The sequence below is a fragment of the Netta rufina genome (genome assembly GCF_964035555.1).
Source record: "Netta rufina genome assembly, chromosome: 14".
Classification (NCBI taxonomy): Eukaryota; Metazoa; Chordata; class Aves; order Anseriformes; family Anatidae; genus Netta; species Netta rufina.
In genome coordinates, this window is record NC_140137.1 from 8,730,318 (window position 1) to 8,747,052 (window position 16,735).

Genomic DNA, 16,735 nt, shown 5'->3' on the forward strand with positions numbered 1-16,735 from the left:
CTTTGGTGGGACTGATTAATTTGCTCAGTCCAGATTAGTTCCAAGTCACATCAGAGGTGATGGCTTTCTGGCTACAAGATAAAGAGTTGCCCAATTCTATTAATACTTGAGAATTTATACTTGGAATGGCAAAGAAATTCTGGGAACTAGGTACTCTAAAGTACTATAAAATTTTCCAGAGAGAATTTGAAAAACAATTAGAGAAATAAATTTCCTAGTGCAGCTGCACAAACAATAGAACCTTTCAGCTTTAGAGAAAGATATGATATGATGGATTTGACAAACCGTACAGAAGCTATCACATAAAAAAACAAAAACAAAAACAAAACAAAACAAAACAAAACAAAAAAAAAAAACAGGAGAGAATGAGGAGGTAACTCAACATTTCATGTCCAACACTGCTATTTCCGTATTTTGCCATGTCCCCGGGTGCCATAAGCAACGAGTTTATAACAGGGAAAATACCCGATCTCAAGTCACCTCCACTTTAAAAGTGCAGTAAAAAGGTGAAATGAAAATGAAAAACACAAAACCAACCAACCAAAAACGATTACAAAGAAAGCAAACAAACAAAAAGAAACAAAGTAGAAAACAAACACAAACAAACAAAAAAAAAGCGCACAAAAAAAAAAAAAAAAAAAGTTAAGAAAACGGAAATATCTGAGAGGAATCTCAGCCTCCATACTCGACAAAGTGATTTTCAATAGAAGAGACAGCAAGTGAAACCTCCGAAGACAGACGGGCCGGAAGGCTGTTGCAGCAGCTGTCGGCCGCCCAGCGCCGCTGGCTCTTGCGCGAGTCGGCGGTGAGCGACACCTCGTGCGAGTAGGAGTGCAGGAAGGCGCGGACGCCGTCGATGCCCACGAAGTGCGAGGCCGGCACGCCGCGCAAGGCGCCGCTGGCCGGCGGCAGCAGCTGCGAGCGGCGCCAGCGCCGCAGGCGCAGCGCCAGCAGCAGCAGCAGGAAGGCGACGAAGAGGCACGACACGGCCGCCACGGCCAGCACCAGCCAGCGCGTCAGGCTGCCGCCGGGCTCGGCCGGCGCCGCCGCGCTGCCCAGCTCCGACAGCAGCTCGGCCACGCTCTCGGCCAGCACCACCGTCAGCGTGGCCGTGGCCGACAGCGCCGGCCGGCCCTGGTCCTTCACCACCACCACCAGGCTGTGCCTGGGCGCGTCGCGGGCCAGCGGCGAGCGCGCCGTGCGCACCTCGCCGCTGTGCAGCCCCACGCGGAACAGCCCCGGCTCCGTCGCCTTGGCCAGCTCGTAGGACAGCCACGCGTTCTGCCCCGCGTCCGCGTCCACCGCCACCACCTTGGCCACCAGCGCGCCGGGCTCCGCCGAGCGCGGCGCCAGCTCCACGCCCGTCCAGCCCGCGCCCGACGCCGCCGCCATCGGCGGGTACAGCACCTGCGGCGCGTTGTCGTTCTCGTCCACGATCAGCAGCCGCACCGACACGTTGCTGCTCAGCGCCGGCGCGCCGCCGTCCTCCGCCCGCACCCACAGCCCCACCTCGCGCACCTCCTCGTAGTCGAACGAGCGCAGCGCGTACAGCGCGCCCGTCTCCGCCTGCACCGACACGTAGGACGACAGCGGCGCGCCCCGCACGCGCCCCTCCGCCAGCCGGTAGCGCACGCGCGCGTTCTGCCCCCAGTCCGCGTCCCACGCCCGCACCGTCAGCACCAGCGCGCCCTCGGCGTTGTTCTCGGGCAGACGGGCGCTGTAGCGCGCCTCCGCGAACACCGGCGCGTTGTCGTTCACGTCCAGCACGCGCAGCGCCAGCACCGCGCTGCTGCGCAGCGACGGCGACCCGCCGTCCGACGCCCACACCGTCACGTTGTACTCCGACACCTCCTCCCGGTCCAGCTCCCGCGCCGTCACCACGCTGTAGTAGCTGCCCACCGAGCTCCGCAGACGGAACGGCACGTCGCCGACCAGCGAGCACCGCACCTCGCCGTTGGCGCCCGAGTCGCGGTCCTGCACGTGCAGCAGGGCCACCACCGTCCCCGAAGGCGCGTCCTCCGAGATCTCGCTCAGCGCCGACGACACAGTCAGCTCGGGCGCGTTATCATTTTACGTCCATCATCGAGATCGAGACCGTAGCCGTGTCGGAAAGGCCACCGCCGTCTTGTGCCTACGCCTCCAGATGATAGGAATCGTCTTCCTCGAAGTCCAGGCTTCTCACCAGCATGATCGATCCCGTCTCGGGATCCAGGTGGAAGATCTCCGAGACTTTTGTAGAAATCCCTTTAAATGAGTATTTCACTTTGCCGTTGAGTCCGTCGTCGGCGTCGGTGGCCGTGAGGGTGAGCAGGGTGGAGCTCACGGTCACGTCCTCGGGCACGCGCACAGCGTACACCGCCTGGCTGAACACGGGCGCGTTATCGTTGGCGTCCAGCACAGACACGCGGATGCGCGCCGTGCCCGTCCGTGCCGGCTCGCCGCCGTCGCTCGCCCTCAGCACCAGCTCGTGAAACGCCGCCTCCTCCCGGTCCAGCGCCTTGGCCAGCACCAGCTCGGGACGCTTCTCGCCGTCGGCTCCCGCCTGCACGGACAGCGAGAAGTGCTCGTCGCCGCTCAGCTCGTAGCTCTGCAGGGAATTCACTCCCAAGTCCGGGTCGCGAGCGTCGGACAGGGGAAAGCGCGACCCGAGAGGTGCCATCTCGCTCATTCTCACTTCATTTTCTCCTTCCCGAAAGCTGGGCGCGTTGTCGTTAATGTCCGTGATTTCCACTTCGATCTCGTAAACTTTCATCTCGCCCTCCACGATCACCGCACAGCGCAGCACGCATCGCTCCAGTAGCCGGCACAGCTGCTCTCTATCTAGCCTCTCCGCCGTCACCAGGTGGCCGCTGTTCGCATGCAGAGAGAAATACCGCGTCCTACCTCGGTCCATGATACGGGCACCGCGGTGGCGGAGGGCCGCCAGCTGCAGCGCCAGGTCCTTGGCCACGTCGCCCACGAAAGAGCCCTTGGGCAGCTCCTCGGGCACCGAGTAGCGCAGCTGCCCGCACGCCGCCTCCCACGCAGCCACCAACACGCAACACAGCAGCGCTCGCTGCCTCTGTCTTCAGCACCCTTTTCTGCCCGTCATTTCCCAGACCGGGCTCTGGGTCATGTTCTCCCTTTCAGGTCTGGAGCTGTCCTGCGCGTCCCCGCGTTCTCTGCATTCCTCCCGTCGAGGCTCGTCCCGAACAGCCTTTCCGGGCTCACTGACCCCGCGCCCCTTTTGCCTCAGACCTTTTAGCCCAGCGTTAACCAACAGCGACACCCCCAGCCTCACGCAACAACTGCAGCCTTGTGCCTCCAGCATCCCTTGTTCGGTCGCGCGGCAGGTCCGCTGCAACTAGCCTGCTGCTCTTGAAATAAGGCCTGACACGCACCGAACAGCTGTGCCATCATGATAGCAAGTCTCACCCTAATCGCTATGAAACCATCTCGGAGCACTGAAGACCTCGCGGGGAGACTGAAGTGCCTGGCAAGATCTGTACTTAACGGCAACAAGAACCTGGGCAGAGAAGCTTGTAATAAAAAACATGGCCAATTAGAGGAGCAAAATGCTTTTTGTGTGTACTGTCGTCCCACCCTGTCAGCCACAATTCTTTGTTTCCACAACAGAAACGAGTTACTGCACCCCAGAACACACTGTTTAAAGGAGGCAGCGGTCTGTAGGACTGATTGTGGGTGGAGACAGCGCTGAGGTACCAGAACCTGGCCTTCGCCTTCTGCCTCCTTCTGACAAGTCCTGCTCAGTGCATTGCTTTCTAAATGGCACCTGTTAGGGCCCCCTAGGCAACAATCTCCACTGTTATAGCATTAAGCTATCAGAAGACCCTCTGAACTGACTCAGACATGCTGATGTTTGGCTTAGAACAACTGAGAATCAGCACTTTTACAGCAGGAGGTGCTGGTTCATTGCAATGCCAGTAAGAAAGACGCTAAGACTCTGTGAGGTGTCAATCACAGAATTTCTAGGTTGGAAGAGACCTCAAGATCATCGAGTCCAACCTCTGACCTAATGCTAGCAGTCCCCACTAAACCATATCCCTAAGCTCTACATCTAAACGTCTTTTGAAGACTTCCAGGGATGGTGACTCCACCACTTCCCTGGGCAGCCTTTTCCAATGCCTCACAACCCTTTCAGTGAAGAAGTTCTTCCTAACATCTAACCTAAAACTCCCCTGGTGCAACTTAAGCCCATTCCCCCTCGTCCTGTCACCAGGCACGTGGGAGAACAAACCAACCCCCACCTCGCTACAGCCTCCCTTGAGGTACCTATCGAGAGCGATAAGGTCGCCCCTGAGCCTCCTCTTCTCCAGGCTGAACAAGCCCAGCTCCCTCAGCCGCTCCTCGTAGGACTTGTTCTCCAGGCCCCTCACCAGCTTCGTCGCCCTTCTCTGCACCCGCTCAAGCACCTCCATGTCCTTCTTGTAGCGAGGGGCCCAAAACTGAACACAGTACTCGAGGTGCGGCCTCACCAGAGCTGAGTACAGGGGGACGATCACCTCCCTAGCCCTGCTGGTCACACTGTTCCTGATACAAGCCAGGATGCTGTTGGCCTTCTTGGCCACCTGAGCACACTGCTGGCTCATATTCAGCCGACTATCCACCATCACTCCCAGGTCCTTCTCTGCCTGGCAGCTCTCCAACCATTCCTCTCCCAGCCTGTAGCTCTGCTTGGGGTTATTGCGCCCCAGGTGCAGGACCCGGCACTTGGCCTTGTTGAACTTCATGCAGTTGACCTCAGCCCATCGGTCCAGCCTATCCAGATCCTCCTGCAGAGCCTTCCTACCATCAAGCAGATCAACACACGCACCTAACTTGGTGTCATCTGCGAACTTACTGAGGGTGCACTCGATGCCCTCGTCCAGATCATCGATGAAGATATTAAAGAGGACCGGCCCCAGCACCGAGCCCTGGGGGATGCCACTAGTGACTGGCCTCCAACTGACTTGGCTCCATTCACCACGACTCTTTGGGCCCGGCTATCCAGCCAGTTTCTAACCCAACGAAGTGTGTGCCAGTCCAAGCCAAGAGCAGCCAGTTTCTTGAGGAGAATGCTGTGGGAGACGGTGTCAAAAGCCTTGCTGAAGTCAAGGTAGACCACATCCACAGCCTTTCCCTCGTCCACCCAGCGCATCACTTTGTCATAGAAGGAGATCAGGTTCGTCAAGCAGGATCTGCCTTTCATAAACCCATGCTGACTGGGCCTGATCGCCTGCTTGCCCTTCAAGTGCCGCGTGATGACTCTCAGGAGGATCTGCTCCATGAGCTTCCCTGGCAATGAGGTCAAACTGACAGGCCTGTAATTTCCCGGGTCTGCCCTCCGGCCCTTCTTGTAGATGTAGATCACAATTCCAGTGAATAGAGTGAAGATGATAAGAAGAGATGAACATAAGTAATCTCATCTCCCTTTGTTAGGAGTATGAGTAATATAGTATGAGTAATTGTCTCAATAAAAATATGAGTAATATAGTATGAGTAATCTCAGTGCTAACAAAGACCACAAGAGGCCTGCCTGCAAATCCCCAGTGCCTACTCTTTCAGACACTAGTGGCCACGTCTCCAGGTAGAGGACACATGACTGCAAAACAATTCCTCAATCAAGGAAAAAAATTTAAAAATATATTAAAAGAAAAAAAGAAAAAAGAACCTAGAATTGGAAAAAAAACTGGATCCTTTACAGAGATTTCCTGATAAGAACATTACCACAAAGACTTTCTCCACAACAGCATCCCTTTTATTGCCAGAATGGCACTTGGAAACTCATTCCATTTCACTTTTACAGACAAGGGTATCCTGGATTAAAAATGATACAGTATATAATGCAGCACAACAGAACATGAGGGTGTTTATGTATCCAGTCCCAGAACACCTTCTTTCCAACAACCCATTGTTATAAGTTGTGTGTCAGTCTTTCTTCAGGTGAATTGGTAGACAATGCTTAAACATACAGCCAAAGGAGAATGGAAAAAAAAGGAAAATGTAAGCATTCTAACAAAAACCTGGAAAACCATACCAAGATAGCTCTCTACTCTCATTGAGGAATCCCAGCAAGCAGGAATGAAAACAACAACAACCACCTGCATTCTACTTTTAAAATCTATCTTGGTTCTACCTGTAGACAAAGGTCCTCTGAGGCAATGTGTCAGGATGCCTTGCTATCCACGCAAACACAATGATCAAAGTCAAAGCTTTGTATAATTAGAGTCTATGGTGGAATTTTAGTGCTGCTATAGGTTTGAGTCAATCCCAAGCAGATGGACCACTGAAAAATCTGATTCTCTGCACATTTTCACTATGCCCTAGAGAAGATGAGACAGCAAAACTCAATACAAAACTTGCTTCTTGCCAACCAAGGTGGAAGACCACACAGTGAAAAAACACATAGTGATGACATGTCTCGCACAGAATGATCTGACACACAGCAAATAAAGAGAGTAGCACTTGCACTGCAGTGATACACAGGGCTAATGCCTTTCTTCCCTGCATACAAGGGAGGAGGGCTATAATGCATTGCCATCTGCCCAACCTAAAAATTGCGTTTCAGCCCAGAATAAAACAGGTTGTGATCTGAGGTCTTTCTAATGACAAGCACTTAGCCAGGGAGACTGAAACAAATCTTACTAATGGAGCACTTCAGAAAAGCCAATATCAGAGCTGAAATATATCATTGCCTGAAGAAGAAAGGTCTTATTTATTTATATATTTCTATTATTTTTAGACGGGTGAAGAGAAACATACATCTGACTTAGTGTTAGGTGGCTATTTGTGCATCCAATTATAAGATCAGATTTATTTCCTGGAAACAATACTGCATTTCATAAGGCAGATCCCTTCCACCTCCAAGGCATGCAGCCTTTGGCTGGGTTTGACTTGCAGCTAGTCAAAGGAAAATGCATTGAACTGTCCCACAGATTCTGTCCCAGGGCTTTCCAGGGCCACATCCACCGTGGAGTTTAGGACTGGCGGGGAATCCTCCATGTCACCAACACCCCTGCCCGTGCCAGAGTGCTGTGGTGGCACGCTGGGGAGGATGGGCTTCAGGAACTTGAACTCGCTGTTGCCCGACCCCGTGGTGAGGTTGATCTCGTAGCAATAGGCGTGGGGCAGGGTCCCAGCAGCAGCCCCAGCAGCAAGACTGCTCTGCAAGTTGCCTGTACCATACAGCATATGCCCTCCTTTCAGCTCCTTTCTCTTGCACACCTTGCAAGCAACAAAGGCTGCGAAAGATGTGAGGAAGAGGAGGGAGACAAAGACCAGTGAAATGATTAAATAGATTGTCAGCGAGCTGTCTTCATCCTGCACAGCCAGCTCCTGCTGTGGCAGGTGTTCTTGTGAGAGGCCGTTGAGCAGGAGTACGTTCAGTGCTGCAGTGGCCGACAGAGGTGGCCGCCCATTGTCACGCACCAGCACCTCAAGCTTCTGCTTCACGGCATCCCTCTCTGTCACTGGCCTCCTCAGACGCACCTCCCCATTTTGGCTACCCACAGCAAACAGCCCGGGGTCTGTGGCCCTCAGCAGGTGGAAGGAAAGCCACGAGTTCTGACCAGAGTCCGCATCAACGGCCACCACTTTGGTGACCAGGTCCCCCACCTCAGCCGACGCTGGCACCAGCTCACTGGATGGCGGGCTGCTGTCCTGAGCAGGATGCAACACCAGTGGGGCATTGTCGTTCTCGTCCACCACGAGGAGGCGGACAGTGACGTTGGTGCTGAGGGGAGGGGACCCCGCATCGGTGGCACTCACCAGCACCTCAAGCTGCCTCACCTGCTCATAGTCCAGTGGACGCAGCACAAACACATGTCCGTTCTCTGAGTTCACGGAGATGCAGGAGCAGGGGTCCTGCTCAGTGGGGTGCACAGGCCTCAGGGAATAGATCACCTTGGCATTGAGTCCTGCATCTGAGTCCACTGCACTGACAGCCCCAACAAGCACTCCAGGGATATTGTTCTCTCGCACGTACATGGTGTACGATGTCTGGTTGAAGACAGGGGCATTGTCATTGACATCAGAGATGTCCACGGTGAAGGTCTGGGTAGTGGTGAGAGGAGGAGAACCTGCGTCTGCCGCTGTGATGACCACAAGGTACTGAGCTGTCTCCTCCCGATCCAATGTGCTCACGGTCACCAGCTCATAGTAATTCTTATAGGCTGGCCTCAGGGAGAAGTAGAGCTGGTCTTCAAGGGCACAGCTGATCTCCCCATTCACACCAGAATCCCGGTCCCTCACAGCAAATACAGCTACCAATGTCCCAGGCTCTGTGTTCTCAGGGAGGGGGCTGCTGAAGGAACTGACCACCACCTCTGGTGCATTGTCGTTTACATCCAGCACCACCACGACTATATTGCACATGCCTGAGAGGCCCCCACCATCAATTGCCAGCACACTGAGCTCATATTTCTGTGTGGTCTCAAAATCCAGGGGCTTTGTGACACGAATTTCACCACTCAGAGTGTCAATGGTGAAAGGCAATTGGCTCTCACTGACTGCTTGGCTGAACCTATAGGAGATATCACCATACAGTCCCACGTCTGGATCAGTAGCCACGACACTGAGAACCACAGAGCCTGCTGGGGTATTTTCCAAAACCTGACCAATGTAAATCTTCTGTGTGAAGGTAGGGACATTGTCATTTGCATCTAGAACTACGATGTGGATTTGGGCTGTCCCGCTCCTAGGTGGAGAGCCACCGTCTGTGGCAATGAGACTCAAAATCAGCTCTGGCTGCTCCTCTCTGTCTAGAGGCTTTTCCAATACCAATTCTATATATTTGTTAACTTCAGCCAGACTATCAGAGGAAACACTGAAGTACTCGTTCTTGGGAGCGATGGTGTAAGCCTGGATGCTGTTGCTGCCAACGTCCAGGTCCTGAGCCACCTCCACAGGAAAACGCAATCCAGGGCTGCTGGTTTCTGGGATCTGAAAAGTGACTCGTTCCTCGGCAAAGACCGGCGAGTGGTCGTTGACGTCCTCCACGGCCACCTCGACACGAAAGAACTGCAGCGGGTTTTCCAGCAGGAGCTCGAAGGCGAGCGTGCACGTAAGCGAGCGGCCGCACATCTCCTCGCGATCGAGCCGCTCCGCCAGGACGAGGCGGCCGGTGGCGCGCTCTAAGCGAAAATGCTGCCGGCCGTCCGGGGAGGCAATGCGTGCCCGGCGAGCCGAGAGCTGCGCCGGCGTCAGCCCCGCGTCCTCCGCCACGTTGGCCACCACGGAGCCGCTCTCCCCCTCCTCGGCTACGGAGTAGCGGATGGGCTCGCAGCGAACGCGCGGCACGCACAGCAAAGCACACAGACAAAGCACTTGCCTTGCAGACGCCATGGCGGGGCGGCGGACACCCTCCGTCTGCCGCAGTCCTCCGCGGGAAGCGGCGCCCGGCAGCAGCGCGGCGGCAAGGGCGGGCGCCCTCCCTCGCGGCCTCCCTCTCTCCCTCTCGCCGAGCTCGGCTGGCGGCCCGCAGCGCGGCACTCCGGGACCGGCAGCGGCTGCTGCGGAGGACGGCGCGGACGACCGCTCGCCGCCGCCTCCCGGCTGCGCTGCGCTGCGCTGGGCTCGGCCGCCTCCCCGCTCGCAGCCGCTCGCCGCCGCCTTGGCCACGAGCACCACCCTGCGGCCTGCGGCGGGACTGCTCTGGGACGGGACGCGCTCCTGTCCGCCGAATCGCAGCCTTTCTCAAACGCCGGCGTGCTCACACAGCTTGCCTGCAAACTATACGTCTACAAGGACTCATCCAACAGCAGCAGGCTTTTTGTGGTAGGAATTGCGTTCGGGTGTTTATCCCATGTCACCTTTTCAGGAAAGCATGTGCTGTGTGGCCGTAATGCAGCTCATGACTGCAGCGAAAGCAGCACGAGCTTTTCCAACTGTTCGGTGCCATACCACCGTTATTCCAACAACCTCTTCAGCTGTTCTTCTTCCTGTGGTGAGAGTCCGTCTTCAGGGGAATAGGTAACACCATGCTCCAACACAACTCATACAGGAAAAGAGAAGTGGAAAACGTAGAATGAGAGCTTTCTAAAACCATAAAACCATGAAAATTCATGAAGAAGCTATAGGAAGTGGGAAGGAAAGTGATGGGATAAAGCTGAGAGACCAGTTTTTAACTTTGCCTAGGTATAGAGTCGTCGTTCATTTACCTTAGAATTCTGCCAAGGAGAAGTGCACAGGGCTTTATAGCTATCATCGATCTCAGCACGGAGAGTGCTTCTAGAGCTTTGAGGAAATCTCCCGGAGACAGCCAACCCTTCTTTTCAAAACCACAGGGATCTTGGGTTGTGCACGTTTTTTCTGTCCCCTGGAGATGATAATATTCACTCTAAGAACCTCTCTTGCTGGCCCAGCTCGAGGAGCACACATCACAAATACACACAGGGCCCATGCATCTCAGAAACAGAGATAGAGGAACCAGCTAAGAAAGCAAGATGCACTTGTGCTGCATTGAAACACAGGACTCACAGCACCCTTTCCCTGCTGACATGGGGACATGGCTAAAGTGCATTACATGAGCGTGACTTGCTTTGCTTTTAAGGAAGGATGGCCAAGTGGCATTGGTGTGAGCATCATCTTTGTCTACCAATCTCACCCTTGTGTAACATCCCAGAAAAGACAGGGTGGGGTCCACAGCGTTCCCTAACAAGGAGGACAAATTAATTAAGGAGCCAAAGAACAAAGTACTTAATGAGCCAATTTAAAGAGCCAAACCCTACAAATGAAGTACTTCAGAAAAGATATTGTCCGAGATGAAACAAATTGCCTGAAGGAAAGAAATTTTACTTTCTTGATTTTATCTGTTTTATTTTATTTTTCCTTTGACGGGTGAAGAAAAACATACATCTGACTTCGAATTAGAGGGTCATTTGTGAAGCCAATTAAACAAGCAGGACAAAGAACTTAAGAAGCCAAAGAATTTAAGGAGAGAAAGAACTTAACAAGACAATTTGAAGAGCCAACTTTTGCTCAGTTCAGAAGAGATCTCGAGTGAGGTGAAACATATCACTGCTTGAATGATGGAGACTTTGCTTTCTTTCATTCAATTTATCTGCTTTTTTTTTTTTATTTTTGAGGTGTAGAGGAAAACATATATCTGACTTATTTGTCGAGGGTAATTTTAAAGGCCAATTTCTAGTGCAGGTTTACTCTCCAGGAAACAAGGGTTAAGGGTTGCGAGCTAGATCCCTTCCAGCTCTAAAACACTAGACAGGGTCTGGCCTCACCACTGGTGAACAGAAGGGAAATACGGTTTTCCTTGGACTACTCGAGATATTCCCTTCACATGTTCAAGAGACTCTGCTGATTCAACCATCATTAGGCTTCTTTATGGCAAGGGTATGATGCTGGCACATGTTCAACTTGGTATTCACTGGGATCCCCAGAGACTTTTCCACCAGCCTGCTTTTCTGGAACATGGCATTGTTCCTCCCCATGTAAAAGATTTTGCACCTTTCCTTGTGGAACTCCATGAGGTCCTGTCAGCCCATTTCTCCAGGTTCTCCAGATCCTTTTGATGACAGCAACACCTTATGCTGTAGCCAACACTTCCCCACCTCAGCACAATGCCGTTTTACAGTACCTGCTGACTTACGGGGGGTACACTCTGTCCCATTATTTATATTATTTATAAGGACATTCATCAATGAATAAGAGGAATACGAAGTGGGAAGAAACCGATATGGATCATCGAGTCCAATACGTAGCACCAAATAGGACTAAAAAAATATTCAGACCATGTGACTAAGAGCACAGTCCAAATGAACAGCCCAAATTTGCTCAAAATACCTTCTAGTCCTACTTCCAAATCGTCTATAAAAACATTGAAGAGAACTGGCTCTAAAACGAAGCCTTGGGGGACCCCACTGGTGACTGGCCACTGGCCTGATGCAGCTCCATTTACCGTAAACGTTCAAGCACAAACCATCAGATAATTACTCACCCATCGTATGATGTTTTTGTCTAGCTGTATGCTGGACAATTTGCTCAGTAGCATCCTAAGGGAAGCTGTGTCAAAAGCTTTACTGAAATCCAAAATGATTACAGCAGCTGCTTTCCCTTCATCAGCTACATGGGTGATCTTATAATAAAAGGAAACAAATTTGTTAAACAGAACCCAGACCTCATGAAGCCATGTTGGCTGGGACCAATGACTGTGTTGTCCCCCAGGTGTGATTTAATAACTCCTAGGATTATCTCCATAATTTTACCCTGCACTGCCATGAGACTAATAGGCCTGTAGTTTCCAGGGTCTTCTTTCTTGCCCTTCTTGAAAACTGGTACAACATTTGCCAGCTTCCAGTCAACTGGGACCTCTCCAGATTCCCAAGAACATTGAAACATAATTGAGAGAAGTCCCACGATGAAGTCAGTCAGCTCTCTGAGCACCCTGAGATGAAACACATCCAAATCCATGGATGTTTATGGATTCAGGTGGAGCAGCCAATCCCACACATGTTGAACAATGCAATCAGTGGTGATCAATATGGGACACCAAGAGTTCCTGGCATCCAACAGGACTTTGTGCCACTGATCACCTCCCTTCTGGGCCCAGCTGCTTGGCCGCTTCTTATGCTCAGTGCTCACAAGGCCCACAAGAGACCTGCCACTATATCCTAGATACCCACCCTTTCCCTTCAGACACTAGCAGTCACATCTCCAGGTTGAGGACACATGCCACCAAACCAAAACCTCCATTAAGGAACCAATTAAAAATATATATATTAAATAAAAAAGCACCCAGACAGACAGTGACCCAGGACAACACCATCCTTTTTATTGCCAGAATGGCACTTGGGCATTCATTCCATTTCACTTTTACAGACAAGGGTATACCAGCATAAAAATGGTACAGTGTATAATGCAGCACAACAGAATATGAGGGTGTTTATGTATCCAGTCCCATATCACGACCTTTCCAACGAGCCATTGTTATAGGTTGGGTATCAGTCCTTCTTCAGGGGAATTCGTACAACAATGCTTAAATACACAGCCAAAAGAGAAAGGGAATAAAAAAGGAAGATGCAAGCATTCTAACAAAAACCTGGAAAACCAGACCATGATAGCACTTCCCTTTCACTGAGGAACCCCATCAAGCAACAATGAAAACAATGACACAAAAAAGGATATTCCGTTTTAAAGTCTTTCTTCTGCCTTGTAGACAAATGTCCTCTGAGGCAATGTATCAAGATGCCGTACCATCCACCCAAACACAATGATCAGGGTCAAAGCTATGTATAAGTAGTGTCTATGTTGGAATTGTTAGTCCTGCTACAGTTCTGAGTCACTCCCAAGCACACGGACCACTGCAAAGTCTGGCTCGGCACATTTCTGCTGTGCCCTGGAGAAGATGAGATGGTGCAATCCTGTGAAATATATGATTAATGCAAACTGAGGTGGAAGACCACACAGTGCAAAACCACATGGTGCTGACATTACTCACACAGAGAGATCCAGGACTCAGCAAAGAAAGAGAGAAGAACTTGCACTGCAGTGATACACAGGGCTAACATCTTTCTTCCCTGCAAAAAAGAGACGAGGGCTATACTGCACTATCAACAGCCCAGACTCACCATTGTGTTTGAACACAGACTAAGACAGGGTGATTGTCAAGATTTTTCCTGATGACAAGCATTTAGCCAGAGAGACTGAATCACACATTCCTCACGAAGCACCAATACCAGACCTGGAATATATCATTGCCTGAGAACAAAGGCCTTACTTCTCTTATACATATAAATATTTAATTTCTCACCTTTTTTGGGGGGTGAATAAAAACACACATCTGACTTGGTATTAGAGGGTCATTTGTGAAGCCAATTACAAATGCAGATTTAATCTCCAGGAAACAAGACTGAATATCTTTAGCCAGATCCCTTCCAGCTCCAAGGCATGAAGCCTTTCACTGTGTGGACTCAGGTCTAGTTAAAGGGAAGGCCATTAAAGTGTCCAACAGATGGTGTACCAGAGATGTCCAGGGCTGCATCCCCCATGGAGTTCTGGATGGGAAGGAAATCCTCTGTGTCAGCAACACCCCTGCCTGTGCCAGAGTGCTGTGGTGGCACGCTGGGGAGGATGGGCTTCAGGAACTTGAACTCGCTGTTGCCCGACCCCGTGGTGAGGTTGATCTCGTAGCAATAGGCGTGGGGCAGGGTCCCAGCAGCAGCCCCAGCAGCAAGACTGCTCTGCAAGTTGCCCGTGCCATACAGCACGTGCCCTCCTTTCAGCTCCTTTCTCTTGCACACCTTGCAAGCAACAAAGGCTGCGAAAGATGTGAGGAAGAGGAGGGAGACAAAGACCAGTGAAACGATTAAATAGATTGTCAGCGAGCTGTCTTCATCCTGCACAGCCAGCTCCTGCTGTGGCAGGTGTTCTTGTGAGAGGCCGTTGAGCAGGAGTACGTTCAGTGCTGCAGTGGCCGACAGAGGTGGCCGCCCATTGTCACGCACCAGCACCTCGAGCTTCTGCTTCACGGCATCCCTCTCTGTCACTGGCCTCCTCAGACGCACCTCCCCATTTTGGCTACCCACAGCAAACAGCCCGGGGTCTGTGGCCCTCAGCAGGTGGAAGGAAAGCCACGAGTTCTGACCAGAGTCCGCATCAACGGCCACCACTTTGGTGACCAGGTCCCCCACCTCAGCCGACGCTGGCACCAGCTCACTGGATGGCGGGCTGCTGTCCTGAGCAGGATGCAACACCAGTGGGGCATTGTCGTTCTCGTCCACCACGAGGAGGCGGACAGTGACGTTGGTGCTGAGGGGAGGGGACCCCGCATCGGTGGCACTCACCAGCACCTCAAGCTGCCTCACCTGCTCATAGTCCAGTGGACGCAGCACAAACACATGTCCGTTCTCTGAGTTGACAGAGATGCAGGAGCAGGGGTCCTGCTCAGTGGGGTGCACAGGACTCAGGGAATAGGTCACCTTGGCATTGGGTCCTGCATCTGAGTCCACTGCACTGACAGCCCCAACAAGCACTGCAGGGATATTGTTCTCTCGCACATACATGGTGTACGATGTCTGGTTGAAGACAGGGGCATTGTCATTGACATCGGAGATGTCCACGGTGAAGGTCTGGGTAGTGGTGAGAGGAGGAGAACCTGCGTCTGCCGCTGTGATGACCACAAGGTACTGAGCTGTCTCCTCCCGATCCAATGTGCTCACAGTCACCAGCTCATAATAATTCTTGTAGGCTGGCCTCAGGGAGAAGGAGAGCTGGTCTTCAAGGGCACAGCTGATCTCCCCATTCACACCAGAATCTCGGTCCCTCACAGCAAATACAGCTACCACTGTCCCAGGCTCTGTGTTCTCAGGGAGGGGGCTGCTGAAGGAACTGATCACCAGTTCCGGTGCATTGTCATTCACATCCATCACCTCCACGACTATATTGCACATGCCTGAGAGACCCCCACCATCAGTTGCCAGCACACTGAGCTCATATTTCTGTGTGGTCTCAAAATCCAGGGGCTTTGTGACACGAATTTCACCACTTGTGGCATCAATTATGAAGGGCAATTGGCTCTCACTGACTGCTTGGCTGAACCTATAGGAGATATCACCATTCAGTCCCACGTCTGGATCGGTGGCTTCAACTCTGAGAACCACAGAGCCTGCTGGGGCATTTTCCAAAACCTGACCAACATAAACCTCCTCAGTAAAGGTGGGAGCGTTGTCATTTACATCAAGAACTACGATGTGGATTTGGGTGGTCCCACTCCTAGGTGGAGAGCCACCATCTGTAGCAATGAGACTGAAAATCAGCTCTGGCTGCTCCTCTCTGTCGAGAGGCTTTTCCAATACCAATTCTATAAATTTATTTCTCGGATGCTTAAAAGAAACACTGAAGTAGTCATTCTCCGGAGCGATGGTGTAAGCCTGGATGCTGTTGCTGCCAACGTCCAGGTCCTGAGCCGCCTCCACGGGGAAACGCGAGCCAGGGTCTCCCCTTTCCAGAATCTGAAAAGTGACTCGTTCCTCGGGAAAGACCGGCGAGTGGTCGTTGACGTCCTCCACGGCCACCTCGACACGAAAGAACTGCAGCGGGTTTTCCAGCAGGAGCTCGAAGGCGAGCGTGCACGTAAGCGAGCGGCCGCACATCTCCTCGCGATCGAGCCGCTCCGCCAGGACGAGGCGGCCGGTGGCGCGCTCTAAGCGAAAATGCTGCCGGCCGTCCGGGGAGGCAATGCGTGCCCGGCGAGCCGAGAGCTGCGCCGGCGTCAGCCCCGCGTCCTCCGCCACGTTGGCCACCACGGAGCCGCTCTCCCCCTCCTCGGCTACGGAGTAGCGGATGGGCTCGCAGCGAACGCGCGGCACGCACAGCAAAGCACACAGACAAAGCACTTGCCTTGCAGACGCCATGGCGGGGCGGCGGACACCCTCCGTCTGCCGCAGTCCTCCGCGGGAAGCGGCGCCCGGCAGCAGCGCGGCGGCAAGGGCGGGCGCCCTCCCTCGCGGCCTCCCTCTCTCCCTCTCGCCGAGCTCGGCTGGCGGCCCGCAGCGCGGCACTCCGGGACCGGCAGCGGCTGCTGCGGAGGACGGCGCGGACGACCGCTCGCCGCCGCCTCCCGGCTGCGCTGCGCTGCGCTGGGCTCGGCCGCCTCCCCGCTCGCAGCCGCTCGCCGCCGCCTTGGCCACGAGCACCACCCTGCGGCCTGCGGCGGGACTGCTCCGGGACGGGACGCGCTCCTGGCCGCCCACTCGCAGCCTTTCACAAAAGTCCGGCAGTTTCTTGCCGGTCAAACTGAATCCAG

General features: G+C 53.2%; 3 protein-coding genes across 3 annotated transcripts; all 3 read right to left on the reverse strand.

Annotated features, from left to right (window-relative positions):
• Positions 1–672: 672 nt before the first annotated feature.
• On the reverse strand, positions 673–3,310 carry LOC311214701 (protocadherin gamma-A12-like; the record flags this gene model as incomplete). The annotated part of the gene is given in 4 exon segments (XM_084295426.1): positions 673–2,070; positions 2,072–2,131; positions 2,135–3,061; positions 3,281–3,310. Coding segments are annotated over 4 exon segments (2,415 nt in total).
• Positions 3,311–6,879: 3,569 nt separating this feature from the next.
• Positions 6,880–9,410, reverse strand: LOC311214702 (protocadherin beta-15-like; the record flags this gene model as incomplete). The annotated part of the gene is made up of 1 exon (XM_084295427.1): positions 6,880–9,410. Exon 1 carries the CDS (start codon positions 9,319–9,321, stop codon positions 6,880–6,882), a length of 2,442 nt encoding a protein of 813 aa, XP_084151553.1. The 5' UTR covers positions 9,322–9,410.
• Positions 9,411–13,772: 4,362 nt separating this feature from the next.
• LOC311214634 (protocadherin beta-4-like) lies at positions 13,773–16,432 on the reverse strand. The gene has a single exon (XM_084295319.1). The coding sequence runs from the start codon at positions 16,341–16,343 to the stop codon at positions 13,908–13,910; it is 2,436 nt and encodes an 811-aa protein (XP_084151445.1). The 5' UTR covers positions 16,344–16,432; the 3' UTR covers positions 13,773–13,907.
• Positions 16,433–16,735: the final 303 nt, after the last annotated feature.